At 37.1% G+C, this 22,431-nt stretch overlaps 2 protein-coding genes across 3 annotated transcripts; one reads left to right on the forward strand and one right to left on the reverse strand.

The window, feature by feature from the left end:
- Window positions 1-655: 655 nt before the first annotated feature.
- Window positions 656-11,434, reverse strand: LOC127442501 (AP-2 complex subunit mu-A-like). The gene is made up of 12 exons (XM_051700581.1): window positions 11,300-11,434; window positions 10,540-10,650; window positions 7,289-7,554; window positions 6,935-7,017; window positions 5,244-5,249; window positions 4,598-4,733; window positions 4,371-4,515; window positions 3,227-3,346; window positions 3,017-3,152; window positions 2,559-2,656; window positions 2,343-2,454; window positions 656-1,204 (listed from the first exon to the last, which is right to left on the reverse strand). The coding sequence occupies exons 2-12, from the start codon at window positions 10,611-10,613 to the stop codon at window positions 1,070-1,072; spliced, it is 1,311 nt and encodes a 436-aa protein (XP_051556541.1). The 5' UTR covers window positions 10,614-10,650; window positions 11,300-11,434; the 3' UTR covers window positions 656-1,069.
- Window positions 11,435-12,615: 1,181 nt separating this feature from the next.
- On the forward strand, window positions 12,616-22,245 carry LOC127442485 (annexin A13-like). Of its 2 annotated transcripts, none has more exons than XM_051700553.1 (11): window positions 12,616-12,727; window positions 13,417-13,492; window positions 13,659-13,753; window positions 17,802-17,969; window positions 18,195-18,228; window positions 18,427-18,506; window positions 20,450-20,518; window positions 20,618-20,719; window positions 20,810-20,885; window positions 21,043-21,155; window positions 21,257-22,245. In XM_051700553.1, exons 1-11 carry the CDS (start codon window positions 12,713-12,715, stop codon window positions 21,374-21,376), a joined length of 948 nt encoding a protein of 315 aa, XP_051556513.1. In that variant the 5' UTR covers window positions 12,616-12,712; the 3' UTR covers window positions 21,377-22,245. The 2 variants fall into 2 exon arrangements, with proteins under 2 accessions (XP_051556513.1, XP_051556512.1); XM_051700552.1 differs by having other exon boundaries at window positions 12,618-12,727; window positions 17,799-17,969.
- The last annotated feature ends 186 nt before the right edge of the window (window positions 22,246-22,431 follow it).

Raw genomic sequence — 22,431 nt, forward strand, 5'->3', positions numbered from 1 at the left:
CTGAGTCGTCATAATGCGGTAATCTACAGCATCTGTGGCTTTCAGTCTGATAGTGCTCGACTTGAATTTTACCCAGAACGTTCCTTTAAGGTCAATCATAGCTTGGTCAAGATTATTTATGTATACCTACGGATTGCAAGGGTCAGTTTTAGACAGTATTCGTTTAAAATGAGACTGTACCACCAGTGATTATGATGTTAACTTTTTGTCTTAATTTGATGGAGGGTAGAGGTGAAATAAACTGCTGTCCAGACTTGCAAATTGTTGTCTGAAGCTTCACTTTCAGATGGTAATGTCTGACATTTCCTTTGACAAATTAAGTGGAACGAGGAGAAGGTTTTCTTATTTTATTAACTTTGCCTTCCCCTATTCTATCAGCTTTTGATTGTGCAGGATGGCATAACAGAAATGGGAAGACAACTAAATTGTGTCTAATATAAAAGAAAAAGTGATGTTTCTGTTTATCTACATTGCACCCAGAAAATTGGCAGCGGTACTTCATCAGGTGCTCCTCCTCGCTTGGGTTGCTTTCCCTTGATCGTGTTTTTTTCAAAGAAAACTTTGACATTTTCCCACAAAATAATTTTTTTTTTTTAAATACCCGTATTATTTCCATGACAACAACTGGAAAGAAATAAATTATGACAACACAGTGTTTTTTCCCCATTATATATTTTACTGAACTAAACAGTCACAGAGAAAGAGAGACATCAGATACTAAGAGTATGACCAATATGAGAATAACCACAGACAAAACTGACCGTACTGAAGCAGAATGCTGTAATATGCCAGTGTAATTAGACCAACTTCATCAAATCAGGAAGGGGTTTTAAAGTTAGACATACGCCACAGAGACCTTAATGGAGACCACCCACTCTGGTCTTAACCGAGGGCGCCTTTAAGCTCTCCACTGGACCTGTTCATTACAGCACTTGTACAAATACAGGATATTACATTTCACATGGTGCATATTTTTGTAATTTGCCTTTTCATTTTATCCACAAATGTTGAGGAGAGGGAAGGGAGGGAAACATAGTATATATTTATAGCACAGAAAATGCTGGGCTCATTAGCAGCGCGTCTCGTAGATTCCGCTGCGTCCAATGTATCGCACCCATTTAATAACATCATGGTCACTGTAATTCAGTTTCGACTCGAATACCTTCAGGTAACGCACCTTCAACCCAGAGGGTGCAAACGGAACCTGAGACAGAGGGAGGTAATGGGTGAATTACTGTAGGCTCAACGTATGAAAAGAGATCAAATTTGTCTGGCACTTTCCACGAATTGGTGTCCATTAACTGTCCATTGGTGTCCCATTAACTTTAAGCAATTTTAGTCAGAAATCCCATGTTATCTGAAGTGAGAACTATTAAATATGCTAGGTAAATTTACCCAACATCACATTTACAAAGCATGAAAAGAACCTAGTTTTAAATACACCAAATACCCATTACTGGCAAACATCTTACCCATTCTGACCTGTTTTTTTGTTTTGTTTTTTAAAGACAGATAAATGGATATAGTTTATTGATGGTAAATCATGAAATAAAAAAAAGCAGGGTTTTCAACTGTATTTAAAAATGTTAATGTAATAACCTCCTGACACCAAAGCGTAACTGCTGTGTGCTTTTTCCATTTCCTTTCTGATTTGTAACTAGTAGCATCTAATAAATATGGGGCGTGGGGGGCGGGGATATTCTAGAGCAAATAGTTTTCCTCAAAATGTATGTCCACATACACCGATCAGCCACAACATTAAAACCACCTGCCTCTGTTGACCTCTCTCATCAACAAGGCATTTCCGTCCGCAGGACTGCCCCTCACAGTCTGTTTTTTGTTTCTGGCACCACTTTGAGTAAATTCTAGAGACTGTTGTGTGTGAAAATCTCAGGAGATCAGCAGTTACAGAAATACTCAAACCAGCGTGGCGTTTCACGATAATTCACTCAAATTTTAAAAAATGGCATATCGGATGAAACTAGAGACTCTAATCTTTTGAGTTAAACAGGTTTCAATGTAAAAACTTAATTAGGTGTCTTACCAGATGTAGTTTGGTTCTCCCATAGACAAACTCCGCTGTGATCGGCACCATGTTGTTTTGTCACATGATTCGAAAGTTTAACACCTTACAGCACAGAGTCTCCTGAACTGAGATCAGTCGGTATAAATTAATTTAAATTATGCGTTGCTTATAGCGAAGCCAAATACAACGTCCACGCATGTGTATGCAGGGTTGCACGAGGTTAAATGTTTACGTTTCAAACTATAATTTGTACCCTTTTCGTGCAAAGTGCCATCTAAAGATCTGAAACTGCAGAACAACACCTTGGTCGACTCACCTCAAAGTTCATGGAAATGGGTGGACGGGCCCACTTCTTCTTATCGTTAGTGGGCAGCAGCTCAATCTCAGCACTGATCTGAGACTCCTTCATTCCTGCCATGCGTTTGATCCTGAGCACACAGAGAAAAAGAGCATGACTTGAATATGCATGCAAGCACCGGAGAACACTGGACAGGAAGTTTATAAGAAATACATGAAGACAAATGCCACTTACTTCCACACAATGGCGTTCTCACTGGCCTTGTATTTGGCTTTTCCTTTCATACAGATCACCTGCACTCCACTAGTGTTCAGAGGTGTTGGAATGCGTACCTGATCAAAACAATCACCATTAAAAAATAAATAAATAAATAAATAAAATAAAAACTGAAATCACTAAAACTTGATCTTGGTTTGCAAACAAACTAAAATGTTTTGTCTTCTGCACGTGACAGATGTGCATCAGTTTATATGCTGCTTTGCAAGAAAGACTAAAAATGTTAACCTATTCAAGACAAAAGTTTCTTTAAATGATTATATTTTTTTACATTTATATTAACATTACTAGAATTCTTTTTTCCTTCATTTTTTTGGGATAAAATGTGCTAATTGTCATAAAATATAATTTATTGTTTTTCTTTTGACTTTGGACTTTGTTTTGAGATTCACCCCAGAAACCTTTTAAAGCTTTACCTCAATTTTCTGTGCCAGGAGTGAGGGCTTGAAATTAGATTTGATGACAACTTTGACCTCCAGCTTTGTGCGTCCAACCTCTCGGACCAGCGGAATGACCCGGAAGGGCAGAATAATGTCCTTAGTGGTGCGATACCTGCATGCATAGATGTATGATGAGTGAAGACAGAGTCGATACTATGGTCAAATATTAGAAAGTCTGCTGCCAACCTCATAAGCTCATATTCTCCATCCGGAGGAATGAAACTGATGCTGCGCTCAGAGTCGAACTTGCTGAGACGCACACATTGATGGAAAGTGCAGTCATCGATGGCTATGGACTGTTTCCCACTGGTAGAGATGAATCAGAAACAAAGACAGTGTTTGATCTTTGAATCAGAGGAAATTTCTATAAAGTAAATGAGCTAAATACTAGAACTAGCACATACAATGAAATCAGATCTACCTCTAACAAACACCTCCTATCTGAAAAATAAATGAATAAACTAGATTTTTACATTTTATGAGGAAAATGTGAGTGGTGACTGCCTGTGCAAAACTCACTGCCATGATGCTATGGTGTTGAGGGTGGTTGCAAGGGCATTGCAATGTGGATGCTAAGGTATTTTTGAGTGTTTTTAAGCACATTGCTATGCGGCTGCTTCCTGGCCCAAGCGAAAAGAGCCATATTTATAATATTCTGGTCCCTAGATATGGCTTAGGTTCTTCCTTCAATGCAAGTCTATGGGAGTTTTTTTTTTTTTCACCCCTTTTATCTTCCACCAGGGGGACATTTTATTTAGAAAACTAATAGTACTAGTAATAGTAATCCCTTCTCACAAAGCCGCATTATTTGAGTTGTCATTCATGTCCACAGCACAAACGATGTGGACAGTTATGTGCCAAAATGTAATACTTATATGGGGTTTGTTCAAATGTCTAACCCTAAGTATGAGCAATAATAACAGCGATGCTTGCCTTTGCATGAATAAATAAATAAAATCACTCATTACTAATAATACGAAGTAATAATAGATAATCATGTTTCTCAAGTATGTATTCTGCAAATTGATTAGGAATTGTGAGGCAAAAGCACAACATATAAATGGACAAAAAGAAGTTCAGTGATACGATACCTTCCCCCTAACTCACTGTGGTAGAGCACAAAGAGAGATGCAACAAAAACAGACAGCTTCAAAAATCAAAATAAATCAGTGGGGGGACAACACTTTACAATCAAATATCTTTCAAAATCCTGGGTAGCTAAGCAAAACAGGGCTCAAAAATCCAGACAAAGGACAAACAATTTTTTTAAAGCAAATGAGAGGAGAGACAGACAATTAAATCATAATTGCTGAATGTAAAAATGTCTAACCTTTTTCCAGGATCATCTGTAGTTCCTCCCTTTCCCTGTTTATCAATTACGATTTTGTCATTCATGCCAAACTTGCATTCAGGCATTCCACTTAGGTAGCTCTTCATCACCACACGACCAGAGACGTGGGCGCTCAGGACCTGACCTGTTGGGAAATGTCCAGTAGAATGCGAATGGGTTGGCACTCATAACGAACACTCATCACACCTCAGTGAATGTGGTTTTACCCTGTGGAGACATGAGCAGGTTGACACTTTCTAGCACATCCAGGAAGAGCTCATTGCGACGGTATTTGATGCCTTCACGTCGCCAGCCGATCTGACCGGTCACCTGACTGGTGATCTGAGACTGCTCCTCTTTAGTCTGTGTGACAACAATAATGGTCCATTTAAGATATTTAAAGGTCACTGTATATTAGGGGTGGTTGATATACAAGTTAAAACGATATACTGTAGAAATATGTCAAGTAAAAATGTATTTCGAGTATTGCCTATTTCGAGGTTATGCAAAATGCTGCTGCATGGTACGAATATGCGTTCCAATCAAAGGTCGCACTAAAAATAATGACAGATTGGAGTTGTAAAATTTCCATCGTCTATTTTTTTCCGTCATTATTTACTATTTATTTTTGGATGTTTATTTTTTTGCCATTACAGAGAGAGAAACGATCACACTGAGGAAGTTACCAAAGGAATCGTTAAATGACACCTTTATTAACCGTGCTATTATATCTGGCATAATAATCAGAATATCATGATATACATTTTTGCTTATATCACCAACCCCTACTGACTATGCTGTATTTCTTTTAACAAGTATAGTCTATGAAGAATACAAATAAATCTATGAAGAATCGAAGATGTTAACATATACCTGATGCTGCAGTCAGACAGATCCAGAATGCAGATGGGAAAAAAAGAAGAAGAAAAACATTATATGAGAAATAATATTCACACTCAACATGAGGGAAACATCAGAATATTAAAGTGACTAAACATCACAAATAATTCATCACAAGTTAAAATATTATTACTAAAACTGCGGCAAACATACAGTAGTTTGCTTCACTTTTGTTTAGTACAACCGCATTGAGAAAACCTGTTTTTTTTTTTGCTCCCCAATTTGGAATGCCCAATTCCCAATGCGCTCCAAGTCCTTGTGGTGGTGTAGTAACTCAATCCGGGTGGCGGAGGGCGAATTTCAATTCTTCAGTGCTCCACGTCTGAGACCGTCAATCCATGCATCTTATCACGTGGCTTGTTGAGCGCGTTACCACGGAATCATTAGCGTGTGTGGAGGTTTCACGCTATTCTCCTCGGCATTCACACACAACTCGCCACTCGCCCCACTGAGAGTGAGAACCACATTATAGCGACCATGAGGAGGTTAACCCAACATGACTCTACCCACCCTAGCAACCGGGAAGCCTGACTGGAGTCACTCAGCACGCCCTGGATTCGAACCCGCGACTCCAGGGGAGGTAGTCAGCATATTTACTCGCTGAACTATCCAGGCCCCGCATTGAGAAATTCTTGTTTTAAGAGTTTACCTAAATGACCTGGTACCTCATTAATTAAACTCTAGGAAATATGATTTCACACATAATTTAGAAATAAAAAATACTGATGCAAGGATCAGTAGGAAAGTATTAATATAACATTTTGAGAAAAGTTGATTTTGTAGGCACAGCCTTATACACTATAATATGAATATTATTTTCATTAAAACTGAGATAGCATGCCAAACAAAAACACCCCCACTAATGTGATTGAAAGGAAGCAATTTAAATAAAACATTGATCTTGTTTTGCACATTTTCTTGGCTCTCACTGAAACTGAAGAACTTGCAGTCTTAAAATACAGTATTGTATGAGGACTTTGAATACTGAGATTAGAGGTAGACCGATATATTGTTTTTTTTTACCGATTAACCGGGGCTGACAGTTGCTTTTTGGAACTAACGGTTATAAGCAAAAATCTACAGCAATAGTAGTTTTTTAAATATATTTTTACACCTCCATGGCTGGCGCTGTAGGATTCTACAGTTAGAATGGTTTGGTTCTGCAATATAACAGATATGAAATAAAAATAATCACTGACACCTCGTGGGGATTTGCAGTACCTAAATCTTTTATCATTGAATCATATTCTTCCATGTTTATCCTCACTTCAATGCATATTTTGTTAATTAAATAATCAAGTGTTTTAAATTGAAGCAAGGGCATGCAAAATAAACTGCGACTACATGAAAAGTTAGAAAAGGAAAGACAAATTTTTTAACATTCTATAAATCCATTTTAAAAACAATCGGACGATGAATTGGTTATCAACCTTTTCCACCACCTAGGCTAAATTATCGGTCTTAGCAAAATCCACTATCAACTGACCTCTAACTGAAATTACTGTGATAAAAAAGTATCATGTTCCTTGATTTTGTTTTTAAATATCTGCAAGTCCTTAATTAGCGATTTTGTTAATTATCTACAATGCTTCATTTAAATGAACATCAGCAGTGTGACAAAAGCGGCGGTTAGGATTTAGATTAGTGAAACAGCCCCATCTTACCTGGCCTTTGATGCCCTGCTGGGTAATAAAAGTCTTGAGTGCTCCAGTCTCTGAGTTCTGGGGGTATCCAAAGTCCAGGATCTCTGTCCACACAAAGACAAACAATCAAATGAATCATTCTGCTGGAATGAGACACTCAATGCTTCAAGAAACTTTGTTTCAAATACACTGGCCCTCATCTAGGTTTCATTTACGAAACCATTTATTTATTCAGCTGGTGAATAAAGGTTTACTGGGCAACTCAGTCTTCTACTGCCAACAGTATAAGACTGCCAGGAAAGCTTGCCATTAGGAGGAGGGTGAATTTGGTTTTAGTCAATGTGGAAAGAAAAAATGCTTTTGATCCAGTCCTACCATCCAGCAACTCGTAGATGAGCACAAAATTGTTCTTGATATTCTCTTCACTGATCTTCCCAAAGTAGGCAGCCATAACGTCACACATCTTGTAGAGGAACTCGAACACCATAGCCGCGTTGACATTCTGCTTGGTGACGGCAGCCAGCCAGATGTTGGAGCGTTTGACGTGGAAGAAGCTGGTGCGGGCAATGTTGGTGACAGGGGAGCGCACCTGCTGACGAGCGTGGATCACATTCACGCGGAACGCGTCCACGGCATTACGTCTGTGGAGGAGGATAAGAGCGTGAAGTCAAGGTCAAATTAATGGATTTAGGCAGGAAGAGTGAGCACATGGTCACCATCTGCCAGTAAAGCCTTTTGAGGCAAACACCCCTTTTGTCTGCAGGACAAGCATTAAAGACTTGACTGGATATTCCCTGCTGTCCAAAACCTTAACAGAACATTTCAGGTTCAATTTAAATTAGAATTTGTAGCATAATCTTGAATATAAAAAAAATAAATAAAAAAAAAACAGTTACAGGCACTTACAATGGAAGTGAAAAGTACCTAAAACTGGCTTGAGTCCCTGCAGTGGAAAGGGCCTTTTAAAGAAAAAAAGTTTAAAAGTGTAGTTTCCTGTAATAACAAATATTTCCTTTAAAACGTGCATATTATTAATTAAAAACCAATCTATACAAACCCTTAAATGACTAAAAAAGGACTTGTCATGCCTAAAAGGAAACAAAACTGAAAAGGGTCGTTTTAATGGTAATGCCAGCACATCTGCATATGTCTCAAATATTTGGTTGACTGCAGTTTGTCAGGTGCTTAGGGGCATTGAATTGTTGCCATGGTTACTGTGACATGCTTCAGAGTCACTGACTGTTTGTCTACATGCTTCCGGGTCACTGGTTGTAGTAGGACTGCTTACCTACTGCTACAGTAGCCAGAGAGAAAAAAAAACAAAAAAAAAAGGCAAATAGGACATAGAGAACAAGGGAAAATATAGCTGCAAGCAGCGATGATGGGCCGAAGCACAACCTATCCATTTCTACCAGGTGGCTTTCGGAAAACAATGCAAGGTGGACACATGCATTTGGCATTATTCTAAACAATTTTGAAGCAATCTGGGTAAATATAAGAGGACTATTAAAAAGTCTGTTGTAAGAGTCACACTTCCTGCTGCCAGGTGGTGGCGCTATGACCGTGACCCAAAATAGTCAAATCCATGTGATTAGCCCCCAAGACTAAACATACATCTAAATTTTGATCTAAATCACACACTGCACACAGAAGATATGAGAAACTTCCTGTTTCCCATTTTTCGCCATTAATTTAATGCATCGCCATGGCAACACCATTCGATATATCAAAATATGTTCGCAATTTAGCATCTTCAATGTCTTGGCACAATGTTGTCTAAATGTGGTGACAGTCTCATGAATACCCTAGGAGGAGTATCTAAAAGTTCAAAGACTGCAATATTCAAAAAAATACTAAATGGCCAACTTCCTGTTGGGCGGAGCTAATGACTGAGCATGAAGTTGTCTGGCTTGATGAGAACTATATATGTACAATTTTGGTGACTACAGGTGAAAATGGGGGTGCTACAGAGGCCGTCTTACACACCAGTTTTAAAGGGGGTGCTACAGAGGCCGTCTTACACACCAATTTTAAAGGGGGTGCTACAGAGCCCCCCCTACACGCCCATGCGTGAACTTTTGCCCAGACCTAATGGCCAATGACTCATGAAATTAAGCATGCTAAGTGCCTCAAAAACACCCAAATATAGGAAGGAATAATTAACAACTAATGCATTGCCATGGGAACAGTATTTAAGATATCAAATATCCCTTTACAAATTTACATCAGCAGTGTCTTGACATTCTAAAGAATTTTGAAGCAATTCATGTAAGCATAAGAGGGCTATTTCAAAGTCTGTTAAAAGTGCCATAATTCCTGCTGCCAGCTGGTGGCGCTATGACCGTGACCCATAATAGCCACATCCATGTGATCAGCCTCCATTTCCAAACATACAGCTGAATTTTCATCAAAAATCACACAATGCAAACAGAAGATATAAGGAACTTCCTGTTTTCCATTTTTAGCCATAAATGTATTGCTTCGCCATGGTGACACCATTAAAAATATCAAAAATCTGTTTGCAATTTAGCATCTACAATGTCTTGGCATGATGTTGCACAAATTTGGAGCCAGTCACATGAATCCCCTAGGAGGAGCATTGAAAAGTTCAGAGCCTGCGATTTTCAGAAAATCCAAAATGGCCGACTTTCTGTTGGGCAGAGCTAATGGCTGTGAGTATGAAAGTTGTTCGGCTTGAGAACTATATACATACAAATTTTGGTGACTGTAGGTGAAAATGGGGGTGCTACAGAGCCCCCTTTATATGGCCATTTTCAAGGGGGCGCTACAGAGCCACCCAGCATGCCCCCCTACAACTTTGCCCAGCCCTAATGGCCAACAATCTGATGTGTGTGCACACTTTCAAGAGTTTTCTTCCATGTTAAGTACCCCAAAAGTACCAAAAACCTTGAATATAATAATAATAATAATCCTTAGAAGAACAATAGAGCCTCCGCACTTTCAGTGCTTGGGCCCTAAAAAAAGAGAGAAAAACATGGGCTGTGAAAGGTTACCTATGAAAGGTAATTTTATTTTAACATGGTTGGCAGTGATTGGACGATGCTGGCCATTACTTGTATCAGAATTAATTATGCTAATTTGTGATGTAATGTCTGTAATGTCTCAAAAACATGAATCACCCACACTCCTGGAAACATAATAAACAATTTGATTTAAAAAAAATCTGACTTTCTGTAGCTTGGTATCTTTTAAAATTTCACAAATTAGTCCACATATGTGGACATCCATTTTTACGAAAAGATTTGCTCTAGAATTTTATTTCTTTTTTTTTGCATGTTGCAGAAAACACTGAAGAAAATTAAGTGCTTGCCCATTCAGAAGTCAACATGCCTTGGCAAGCACTACTAATGTTTACATCCAAACATATGGAAGCCCAACAAAACAATTTTTAACGATTCCTTTTGGCACAGAAATTACACACCTCCCCTACAGATATATTTGTTCATAGATCTATTCCCATCTAACTCAAAAATGGAAGAAAGATGAATATGCTTTTGAGAAACTCAGTCCCTACTCACATATTTCTCTGACATACTATCTAGTCCTTGCACTGCAGATCAGCAGCAGTTTTAGGGGTATTTCCCACCCAAGACGAACCCACTCACCCTATATCATCACGGTAGACCCGGGAGATGAGCACCTCCCCTTTGTGGTTGTAGATGAACAGTCCTCCAATCATGGTGGCGTCCCTCAGACCTCACATTCCATGATGAGTCCTGAAATTCACACGAGAATGAACATGAGAGAACGGCTCTGTGAGACCTTGATAAGATGATCTGAGATACTTAGCCCTGCAGTGAGACTAGATAAAGCAGCTACGATGGTCAGTTGTGTTACAGTTCGGGACTTGACATCTTTGACTATAAAATAACATATTTCATCCATGTTAAAAGCACATCGATTATATATTAATACAAATGTGCACAGCTAGACAGTGAAATGACTTGCTGTTCAATTTCAAAACATCGTGACATCGACAAAATCGCGATATTTTGTCATAATAAAGGCTTTGCTTGGGAAACATGTTAACGGCAAATGATGTTACTGTTCAATCAAGGAAGTGTCCGTCTCGGGCGGTTTAATCGCAGCGTAATTGGAACAAGATGTCTGCCAGCTCAAAGAAATGCGCTATAAAATGCTCGTATTTTCCTTGGCAACATTTTAAATGTGCTAACAGCGCATCCGTCATCTTGTAACCCATATTAATCATTCATATTCACGAGGCATCTTTCATAGTTAGTGAGCTCGTCTACTCCTTCCCTCGAGACCAGGGTCGAAATTTCGCTCGTAGTTTTGATGATGAAAAGTATCCCTGCGGGCTCAATTTCAAGCATATTTGTTCCTTAGTTATAAATCTACCCATACCTCCTTAGTATCTGCACGAAGAGGCGCGGAATGGACCCTTCCCTCTCCGTATAATTTTTCGGGATCTAAAGGATTAGAGGGACACTAGCAGCAGTCCCTCCCTTAGACAGGAAGTCAGCTGACAGCACTCACTCTGCGCATGCGTACTACGAGAACCCACGCAAGCAAGCTGGATGTAAATAATTAGTATGTCATTTTGTTTAGGATGGAAAAGATGGCCCTGTCTATTATTTGAATGTATTTTTGTATTTCATATTGAACTGTATATCCCCGTATGAAACTGTTTTGTGTATGTCTTGCAAAATAAATATACAAACAAACAGTACGGCGAAAGCCTAGCTTATAAATATTAATTAGGTCAAGTTGACGTTGCTTGGTGAAGCGGCCAATCACGTAACGTAATCAATATTCATGAGCTGAACATTCACCATAGTAGAATTCGGGTGTGACGCGGATAATGCTCAATGACAGGGTCAAGGACTAGTATACAGCACACATTTAGATGTTTGTCCGAAGAGGAGAGCTGTTTTGTAATCAGTATGGAGCAAATGTCGCACGTCACCTCACATTAAATAAGAATGTCTGATATAATCTAGAATAATCTGTCAAAAAGAGCAGAAACAGGCTATACATTATTATTATTACTATTGTTATGATTATAATTATAACTGTTGCAATTGCAAATATGAAGTAAACACAAAGCGATGTGACGTTAATCACGAATCACTCCTATTGCTACAGTAAAATGAAAAATTGAAAAAATGTCATGAAAAATCTCTTTATATTATAAATCTGATGGTTGCTTTTGCTAATTACTAGAACAGTGTAAAACGTATAATTGATTGTCTGCTGAAATATTATGCAAATGAGAGAGAGAGTAAAATCTAAATGTGCCACAAATATTTGTATTCGGGTGAACACGAGGTCAAAGCACTGTTCATAAGGCGAGTAGGTTGATGCTGCTGGGACACAATTAACAAAGAGCTTCTTGTCTGAAATCAACACTAGATTTTCATCAGCCCACTCACATTTGTTTAATTCCTATTCACTGAAGAAATTATTTATATATTTGATTTTATAATGTAACCTGTTCAATGAAGGCTGTTGGTTTTGTAATTAGTCATTAAAAAGAAGAAATTGGTTGCCAGACTTTTTTTTTTAAATGATTATTATTTTTAACTTTTTTCCCTAATTTTTTTCTCTCACTACTTTCCTGCTGAGCCGATGATTATTATATATATATATATATATAAACTAGATAAAATATAATTTTAAATATATAACTATATGAAATGGTATGACATCATTGGCAGCGGGTCCCTGTGACGTCAGGGATGCGATGGAGTAAAAGAAGCTCGCGCTGGGCGGTGAGAAAGAGAGCACGCACACAGAGACTCATATCAACAACACAAGATGGGCAACGTTCAAGTGAGTAAAACTGTGAAGTTGCAATTTGTTTCTTTTTTCAAATGTCATCTTTCCCACTACAAATAAAGATATTAAATGTTTTTAAACTGTTACGGATGCAACGTATTAAGTGAATGAAATGTTGGCTATGTATGTTTATACTCGCGTGTGGTTACTTAAGACATTTTTATGTTTTACTTTGTTGCATCAACAATAATTTTTCCATTCCCTGTTTTATTATGAACATTTTGAAACGAAATATTTTCAGTGTCGCAGGAATTTTTATTTATTTATTTACCTTCATATAGGCTATTATATGAATATTTCCTGTTTTGTTGTTGTTGTTGTTGTTTACTGTGATTTGAGCCATTTAAACACATGGCACATGAAGAGAAATGTTTTCAAAGAGAAGAACTGTTTTTTTGCACATTGTTATTATGGCCAGTGGGTGAGGCAGAGGAAGTCTTCCCGTCTCTGCCCAGAGGTCCCATGACTCAGCTAGAGACTGAACCCCTCCCCTGACTTTGCTGCTACATTGTGAACTGATCCACGAGCCATTGAAAAACATGCTGATGGACTAGACTCACTAATCGCATCATTTTACAATGTTTAACCTATTGCAGAATCTAATGTTTAAGGTTAAACTGCAGCGGTCTATAGTGAGCCCATAAAATGGCCTAACATGTGTTTCTTACCAACTTTCATTTCAGCCCACAATAACTCCTTTTGAGGACTTTGATGTGGTGGCAGATATCAAGGCTATCCGTAAAGCCTGCAAAGGAATGGGTAGGTTTAATTAAAAAATTAAAATTTTTGAAAAAACACAAACCCTTAGGCTGTGGTGTTATTGAATTTAAAATAAGATGGTTTACAAGTTTACACCTTGAAGTATTTTAAATCCATTATAAATGCATTATAAGGTAATGAAGGGCTCGTCTCATATTGTTCACAGGGACAGATGAGGAGACCATTATCTCCATTCTAGCAAACCGCTCTGCAGCTCAGCGGATGGAGATTAAAAAAGCATACTTTGAAAAATATGATGACGTGAGTCAGATTTTTAAAATTTCATTTAAATGTAATCAATCAGATACCATTTGTGTAACTGAAATTGTGTTCATTATGTATAGCAAAAATGTATAATAGATTTAATATAACTAGTGCTGTCAGTCAGTTATAAATATTAATCGCGATTTATCGCATAATGTTTGTAGTTAATCATGATAAATTGCAGATTTTTGAAAGTCCTGAAATTTGACACTATATATATTTGTCAAAATGTATTTATTTCCATCTTAGGAAAGAAAAGAAAACAATATTTTAACATTTTCCAATATATGCTTTATTTATTTATTTATTATTTATTTTTGTGGATTTTTCCCCTTTTTCTCCCAATTTGGAATGCCCAATTCCCAATGTGCTTTTTAAGTCCTCGTGGTTGCGTAGTGATTTGCCACAGTCCAGGTGGCAGAGGACGAATCTCAGTTGCCTCTGCGTCTGAGACCATCAATCGGCGCATCTTATCACGTGGCTTGTTGAGCGTGTTGCCACGGAGACTTAGTGCATGTGGAGGCTTCACGCCATCCACGCTCAACTCGCCACGCGCCCCACCAAGAATGAACCACATTATAGGGACCACGAGGAGGTTACCCCATGTGACTCTACCCTCCCTAGCAACTGGGCCAATTTGGTTGCTTAGGAGACCTGGCTGGAGTCACTCAGCACGCCCTGGGATTCGAACTAGCGAGCTAGTGAACTCCAGGGGTGGTAGCCAGCGTAATTTACCACTGAGCTACCCAGGCCCCCCTCAATATATGCTTTATTAACATTTTCCAAATGAAGCCTTCCACAGTATAAAGATAGAAATGCACTAAAAAAGAACCAATTCAAGTAATATTAAACATTTTCTGCAGTCTAAGTGGGAGTTTTACTAATTGAAAGAACTAGTCATAGGCAGTGGCGTACTGGCCATTGGGAGAACCGGGACATTTCCCGGTGGGCCGGTCGTGAAATGGGGCCGCATGGGCCGCCGCGTTATGCAGAACGTGCCACAAAATGGCGCCGTGATATGTGGAAGGGGGCAGCGAAATGCAGAAAAGGACAGCACGACTTTTGGGACAGTTTCTATGTAAAATACCGGTCTGAATTTTCTTCCCAGTCCGCCCCTGGTCATGGGTTGCATATTCATTGCAATGGGCATTAAATCTCTTAAACTCTCATCCTCCACAATATTAATCTGCTGATAGACAGATAAAAATGCTTTTCTGGACGCCAACCAAGAGAACTGTGAAACATTTTTAAACTTCTTTACTCACAAAATTGAGCAGATTAAAGGTGCGATTTGATTAACCATTAATTCCTTCCCTGTCCAGCTCCTTGACTCACTTTGAACCAGTTACATCAGAACAGTTAGCAGATGTAGTCTCTAAAATGAAGTGTTCCAGTTACAAGATGGATATTCTTTCTCCACGCCTTCTTAAAGAAGTTTTCATGACTATCAGTTCCAGTGTGACAGCTATAATTAACAGCTCATTAGCAAGTGGAGTTGTTCCAAGTAGTTTTAAACATGCAATTCTAGATCCTTGTTAAAAAAATATTTTTTGGATCAATACACAACAATTACAGACCAATCTCCAAACTGCCTTTTATTTCCAAGATTTTGGAGAGAGTTGTTTATTCGCAGCTCTACTCCTATCTAAATACATTTCACATTTTAGATACATTTCAGTCTGGTTTCAGACACTTGCACAGCACTGAATCTGCATTGTTGAAGGTCACTAATGATATTTTACTCTCCATGGATTCAGGTTCACCTGTTGTCTTTGTTTTATTAGATCTCAGTGCCACGTTCGACACAAACGACTGTAATAATCTTCTCAATCGTCTAGAATGTATGGTTGGCATCCAGGGTATGGCCCTCTAGTGGTTTTCCTCCTATCTAAAAGAAAGGACGTTCTCTGTGAATTTAGGTAATTTTTCTTCTATGTCGGCTCAATTACAGTGTGGTGTCCCTCAAGGGTCGTTCTTAGGACCCTTGTTATTTTCACTGTATATGCTTCCTCTGAGCTGTATTTTTAATAGGTACAGCATATCCTATCACTGTTTTGCTGACGATTCCCAATTTTGTTTCCCAGTGAGTGTAGACAAGAATTGTTCATCTGAGAATGCCCTAAATTGCTTCAAAGATATTAAACATTGGCTGGCAAACAATTTCTTACAATTAAATGAAAACAAAATTGAAGTTCTGATTTTAGGTTCCTCCATGTCCTCTTTACCTGGCCTGGTTGCCCAGTTAGGTCCTCTGTCGTTGAATGTACAAGATCATGTGAGGAGTCTTGAAGTGATTTTAGACTCATCATTACTTTTGAGTAAGCAGATCAGTGCTGTTGTCAAGGGTAGCTTTTTCCACCTGAGATCTATCGCTAAAATAAAACATTTTCTTTCCCATAAAGACTTCATCAAAGTTAGACTATTGCAACTCATTGTACATTGGTCTGCCCCAAACTGCATTATCCCACCTACAGCTTGTTCAAAACGTGGCAGCTAGGCTTTTAACAGGGTCAAGAAAGAGGGATCACATTTCCCTGGTTTTAGCATCTCTACACTAGCTTCCTGTGAAATTCAGGGTCGATTTTAAAATTCTATTTTTTGTCTACAAGGCACTATCTGGTCTCGCGCCCCAATATATCAGTGACCTTCTCCCTTACTCCCCCACCAGAGCGCTCAGGTCTTCTGATCAACTTCTATTAAATGTTCCTCGTTGCCGCTATAGATCTAAGGGTGACCGTGCCTTTTCTGTGAGAGGTCCTAATGGAATAGTCTCCCTTTCCATGTGAGGTCAGCTTCATCATTAGCCATTTTTAAATCTTCTTTAAAAACATACTTTTATTCTGTGGCATTTGAATAGATCATTGAATAGGTTGAAATGGATTAATACATGATGTTATATTTCAATGTTTTTATTTATTTTGTTATGTTTTATATTTAACTTTAAATCAATCTGTTTTTATATATTTTGTTTTTTTGATCTGTAAAGTACTTTGGGTCAACTTCTGTTGTCTTTAAATGTGCTCTATAAATAAATGTTGACTTGACTAGACTGTGGCTATCCTCCGCTTTCCTAAATCATGAATATTGAAGCCGCGTTCATGATTCGTGTTAAGGCGCCAGCGTCAAGTGCCAATTTGAACTCCACATGAAAAGCGCTTGCAGACAAAAGCACCTCATTCTGGGTTTTGGTGATAGTTAAGACTTGACATGCTTCTGTGTTGATTAAAATGTGCCTTACAGAGGCTGAAAATACTTGATTTCTATCACAAGTCCCATCTGGGCTTGTTTTGTACAACAAAGAGCGTTTTATCACTAAAACGAAAGCATTGTTGTGTGTGTGTTGTGAAGTGTGTCAGTGTAATGACTCCAGGCAGACACATCACAAAGTTTCTGCCCTTCCAACAAGTGTTTATTTTGGTTTATGCTGTATTAACGGTAAAACGCATCAGACTTTTTAAATTAATCACATGCGTTAATGCGTTAATTCTGACAGCTCTAAATATAACATATCAGATATATATAAGTGTAATGTTTCTTAAAAGATACTCTTTTCATTTCTTGTCTGTCATTAATATTATAGACATATGACATGAGACAGACACAGATGGTTTCTAATTTTCCTATCCACCACATTACATTAAACCTACGTTGCTTTTAGACTACATTAGACAGCTGGTGTAGAGTTTCTCCCATTGTGCTTTTTCCCCTTTTAATCGATGTGCAGAGACAATGAAAAAAGGGGAAAGAGTATTGAACAGGACTGTAGATGTTCTTCACATCACTTTTCCAAATCAATTGCAATGCTTAAAGTTAAACAGAGTTACTGTATGTCTGATGTATTTACAATTAATGCAAAAAAGACCCTGACAAGAAAGCTGTGTTGAGGAATATTTGCATGATTATTTTTTTTTATTATTATTAATTTCACAATGTAATATTAACAGACACTGCACATCACAATTCATTGATAATATATCATACAAACACATCTAGTGTCTGTCTGTTTTCTGGTTTTGTCCTTGGATCTCTTGACACTGTCAAGGAGTTGGAGGAAGTGTTGAAGGATGAACTCACAGGAAACTTTGAAAATGCCATCGTGGCCATGCTGGATCCGCCCCACATCTTAATGGCTAAAGAACTGAGGAAAGCCATGAAGGGTGCAGGCACGGATGAGGACGTGCTGGTAGAAATCCTCTGTACCAGCACCAATCAGGTTACTGATTATTTACATCATTAGATTAGGATGAGGCACCCAAATCTAAACTCATGTAACTTGGATGTGGCATTAAATCTATGAAGTTGCAGCACCACTCATATCTGATCACAAATGATTACAACACAAATGTTTTATATCCTAATTGAAGGATCCTGTCAGTACCATTTGTAAAGAAAAACAATTCAGCATCACTTCTGTAATGGATATTGTTTTGATTAACAGGATATTTTAAATTGCAAAGAGGCATATGCGCAAGGTAAGCTTTGATCAAATACATATATATATAAATATATACACATGATTTTAGGATTTTCTGAAAAACCAAGAGACATGATTTATTGTTGCTTCTTTATAGATATATTGATGTGATCATTATTGTTGTACCGAATATTATTAGAAATTAAAATAATGCAGCGTTTCAATTATTTAATGATTTCTTACTTTTGACCATCAGTGTATGAACGAGATCTGGAGGCTGACATTGAAGATGACACTAGTGGAGAAGTGAGGAATCTTATGGTGTCTCTCTTACAGGTAAAATATAAACACCATTAGAATCTTCATAAATCAGAGGTATGCCCAATACGTTTGCTTGGGGTAGTGCTAGTTTTAGTGTTATTAGCAGTGCCAGTAATTTGTACTGATTAAGAAGAATTAAGAATGATCAAATAGGAATTTGTTTACAATTATTTTCTTTACTTATATTCAAATTGGCTACTTTTTCAGCTTTTTTTTTTTATTATATTAATACGAAAGCCGTGAACCTTAAGGTGAAATCTTTTAGGTGTGAGGGCCTTCCTGAGCCTATGTCCAACAATTTATTTATTTTTCTTGGGCAAAAAAAAAAAAAAAATCCTCTGAACTTTTTTTTCTTTGAACTTTTTTTTTTTTTTGCAAGCTAACAATTAGCATGTGGTACCAACTTCGCCCACCAGGTGACACTATCAGTAAGTATGAAATCTTAAGCTCAAAAAGAAGAAATATTTTTTTCAGAGAGGAGTTTTTTTTTTTTTTTTTTTTTTTTTTTTTTTTCTCAGCAACAAAAAAAATTCAGAGAAAAACAAAGCAATTTGCCAAAGGAAAAAAAAATAGGACATAGGCTCAGGATGGTACTAAGACACCTAAACATTTTTAATTTTTATTGATTATTATTTATGGCTGCATTTAGAGTAGGAATAAAGCATGGTCATATTGTTTGTGTCCCTGCAACAGTATTGGGGTCTCCAGGGTAAAAATAAGTAATCCAATTAAAAATAATACAAAAAGTAAAAGTACAAATACATTTATTTTAACTTTTAAAAGTACTATTAGTAATTTTATTAGGTACTTTATATTTAACTACCCTGAAACAAAATGATTTTGTCGTGAAGTAAATATAGCGTAAAAGATTGAGTACTTTATACATTGAATAAGTTTAAGTGTGAACTTGAAAATATGAAGTCAATTCTATATTTGTACTCAATTCAAACATGTAAACATATATTCTCTAGCTTATAAGTAAATATTATTTATGACGATGTGTTGTCGTGTATTAATCCTTAAGATGAAAGTCTTGTAATAGGTATTTGCTAATTTAAGTACATTTTACAAGCAAATTAAATAAGTACATTTTACTTTACTTTTTCGAAGCTGGTGTTCCCAGCATGCACTGGACTTGAATAATGTATTATCTTGCATGGTTTCACTGTTTACTTACTCCCATTTTATTGTTTATTTTGCTGTTACTTTTGGTAACTTCTTGTTTTGTGAAGTGTGATGTTCACCCATTCATGTAAAAAATAAAAAATAAATCTGTTGATTGTTACCGTCATGGTGTTTAGTGTTGAGGTGTGCGTTCGCAGCTCTGTAATTTGTTTCTGTTGCCAGTAATGCAAAATGAAGTAGTCTAATAGACTAAATAGCATGCATTTCACTGTGGAAGACTTCAGGACGTATTGTGATGTATGATTAAACATGTAATATTCTAATTAAATAATAATGTAAATTTTACTAAATGTATTTAAGTACAATGTTCATCAGATTTGTAAGTAAAAGTTACTGTATTAACTGAAATGTTTAAGTTAAATTTACTCACTTTATGTTATGAAGTAGATTTTACTTAATTTTAAAATTATACCATACATATTTACTTAGAAAAACTGTGTTCAAAAACTTTGAGTAAATATTATTAGTCATTTTTTCAGTGTATGCTGTTCCTTTAAACATGAACATGCATACGGCAGTATTTACAGAGACTATGGTAGTACTTAACCTTCTTGCTTTCCATTCTGTTGTCTGCTTTTACACTCTTTCTTTTCCCTTTCCCGTCTCCACTGAGATCAGCTCAGTTTTTCTCCACTGGAACATGGGTGGTGCAGAATTCCTTTCCTAAGGCAGACGTTTTTGTTGTATAACAGAAATATAGCAAATAGGGAAAATTTGAAGCTTCGTTGTTTTGTTATTATTCTTTACAATGAACAATTTTCCTTCATCTGCAGGCCAACAGGGATGAGTCTTATGAAGTGGATGAGGGACTGGCTGAGCAGGATGCTACATCATTATTTGAAGTGAGCTTCATCTTGTTGCTTGAATTCTGGATTTAACTCATTTATAACTAGTTTCTATATTCTAGTGTGTGAGTATGTAATCATATTGGTTATCACCAGGCAGGGGAAGGTCGCTTTGGAACAGATGAGTCCACTTTCACCTACATCCTCACTCACAAGAACTACCGACAGCTTCAGGCCACCTTCAAGATATATGAAACTGTAGGTGCAAAAGCTACTTTTTGTGTGAGATCCTTTGCTTACAAATTTTGTTACAACATTCTTTCTGAGTGTCTGGTTTCTCTTTTATAGCTCTCTGGGACAGATATTCTGGATGCTATAGACAGTGAAGCTACAGGAACTTTGAAAGACTGTTACATTACCTTGGGTAACAATAACCTTCCGAACTTGTTCAGTTTGAATTGAAGAGTCATATTGCAGTTCTAAGCAGTGAATGCAACCTACTGTAAATGGATGCGGCAGAATTTCATTTCTGCTTGATATATGATTGCTGCATCACACTCTGATTTCTTTTGTTTGTACAGTGAGATGTGCTAAAAACCCGCAGCTGTATTTTGCTCGTCGCCTGAATGCTGCAATGAAGGGAGCAGGAACTGATGAGGATACACTCATACGAATTATTGTAGGACGCTCTGAGGTAGAGATTGTCGTCTAACACAATGAATACTAAGAATTCTATCAGAGAAATTGGTATTGGTAGAATGGTATTTTCCATTTCACTTTCATGATCCCTTCTAGGTGGATTTGGAGACCATAAAGGACATGTACTTGGAGAAATACGATGTTACCTTAAAGGATGCCCTGAGCTCAGAGTGTGGCGGTGACTTTAAGCGGCTCCTGTTAGAAATACTTCACTGAGTTACCAACAGGTGGAGCCAGAGAGTCAACAAGTAACCTTACTTGATATAAAAATGCACTGACAACACTGCCTATGAAAACTATACAATCTGTTAAAATCTCCTCTTTCTGTACAGAGGGATCACAGACTAGCTCATTTAGTCATACATGCTTTTTGTAATTGTCTAAGACCATGGTTTCATCACATGTATTTTACAAATGAAAAACCACAAAAGCATCTCACAACATTGTCATAACATTCTGTTTTGACAACCAAGATTTTTACTGCAGTGAATTTGACCTCTGCTTTAACTCACTACATGTGCCTTAAAGTGTTAGAACATCATGACATTCAGTGTTCAGCATTTATTTTACAGAACAAACCACGAAGGGTGATTCCTTCATTTAATAAACTCTTTTACAGGTTCTCTTCTTTGTATGTTGTCAAGTTATCCATAAACCAAATATGTACATGTATAATGTTAGAAGTCTTTAGTACCTGCTAATATCAAAACATATAATCTAATCATATCATAATATTAAGAGCTGCTATATGAAGAGCAAAGATGGTCAGTACTTTAGTCTTTGATTATGCTTTTTAACACCGGACATTTACCGTTTTTAACCAGCAGTTGTTGTACAATTGTTAATTTTAATATTCTAAAGCAACAGCATGACTTTATTATTGCAATGCTTCAATATATTTATTTTTTAAATAATGTTTAAAGGACTGTAGATAGATGAAACTGGTGAAAAATGTTGGATTAGGGACCATTATAGAGGCAAATAAATCGATTCATTACAAAGTATGTTAAATTAGAATAAACACACTTTTGTTTGATGCATGTACTTCTTATGGGATTATAAAATAAATAACAAAAATAAATTTGTCTGCTTTTACTGTAGCCTTCCTTCAGTCTTGATGCAATTTAGATTTTTATTAAAATACTTTAAAGGGGTCATACCACATATTTTTTTAATTAATTTAATTTTAATTCATTATTTTTTCCCCTGAGGTCCACTTATAATGTTATAATTTTTTTGCATAAATGACTTTTTTATTTATTTTTACAAAT

Source organism: Myxocyprinus asiaticus, chromosome 6, assembly GCF_019703515.2.
Source record: "Myxocyprinus asiaticus isolate MX2 ecotype Aquarium Trade chromosome 6, UBuf_Myxa_2, whole genome shotgun sequence".
In the NCBI taxonomy this organism is placed as follows: Eukaryota; Metazoa; Chordata; class Actinopteri; order Cypriniformes; family Catostomidae; genus Myxocyprinus; species Myxocyprinus asiaticus.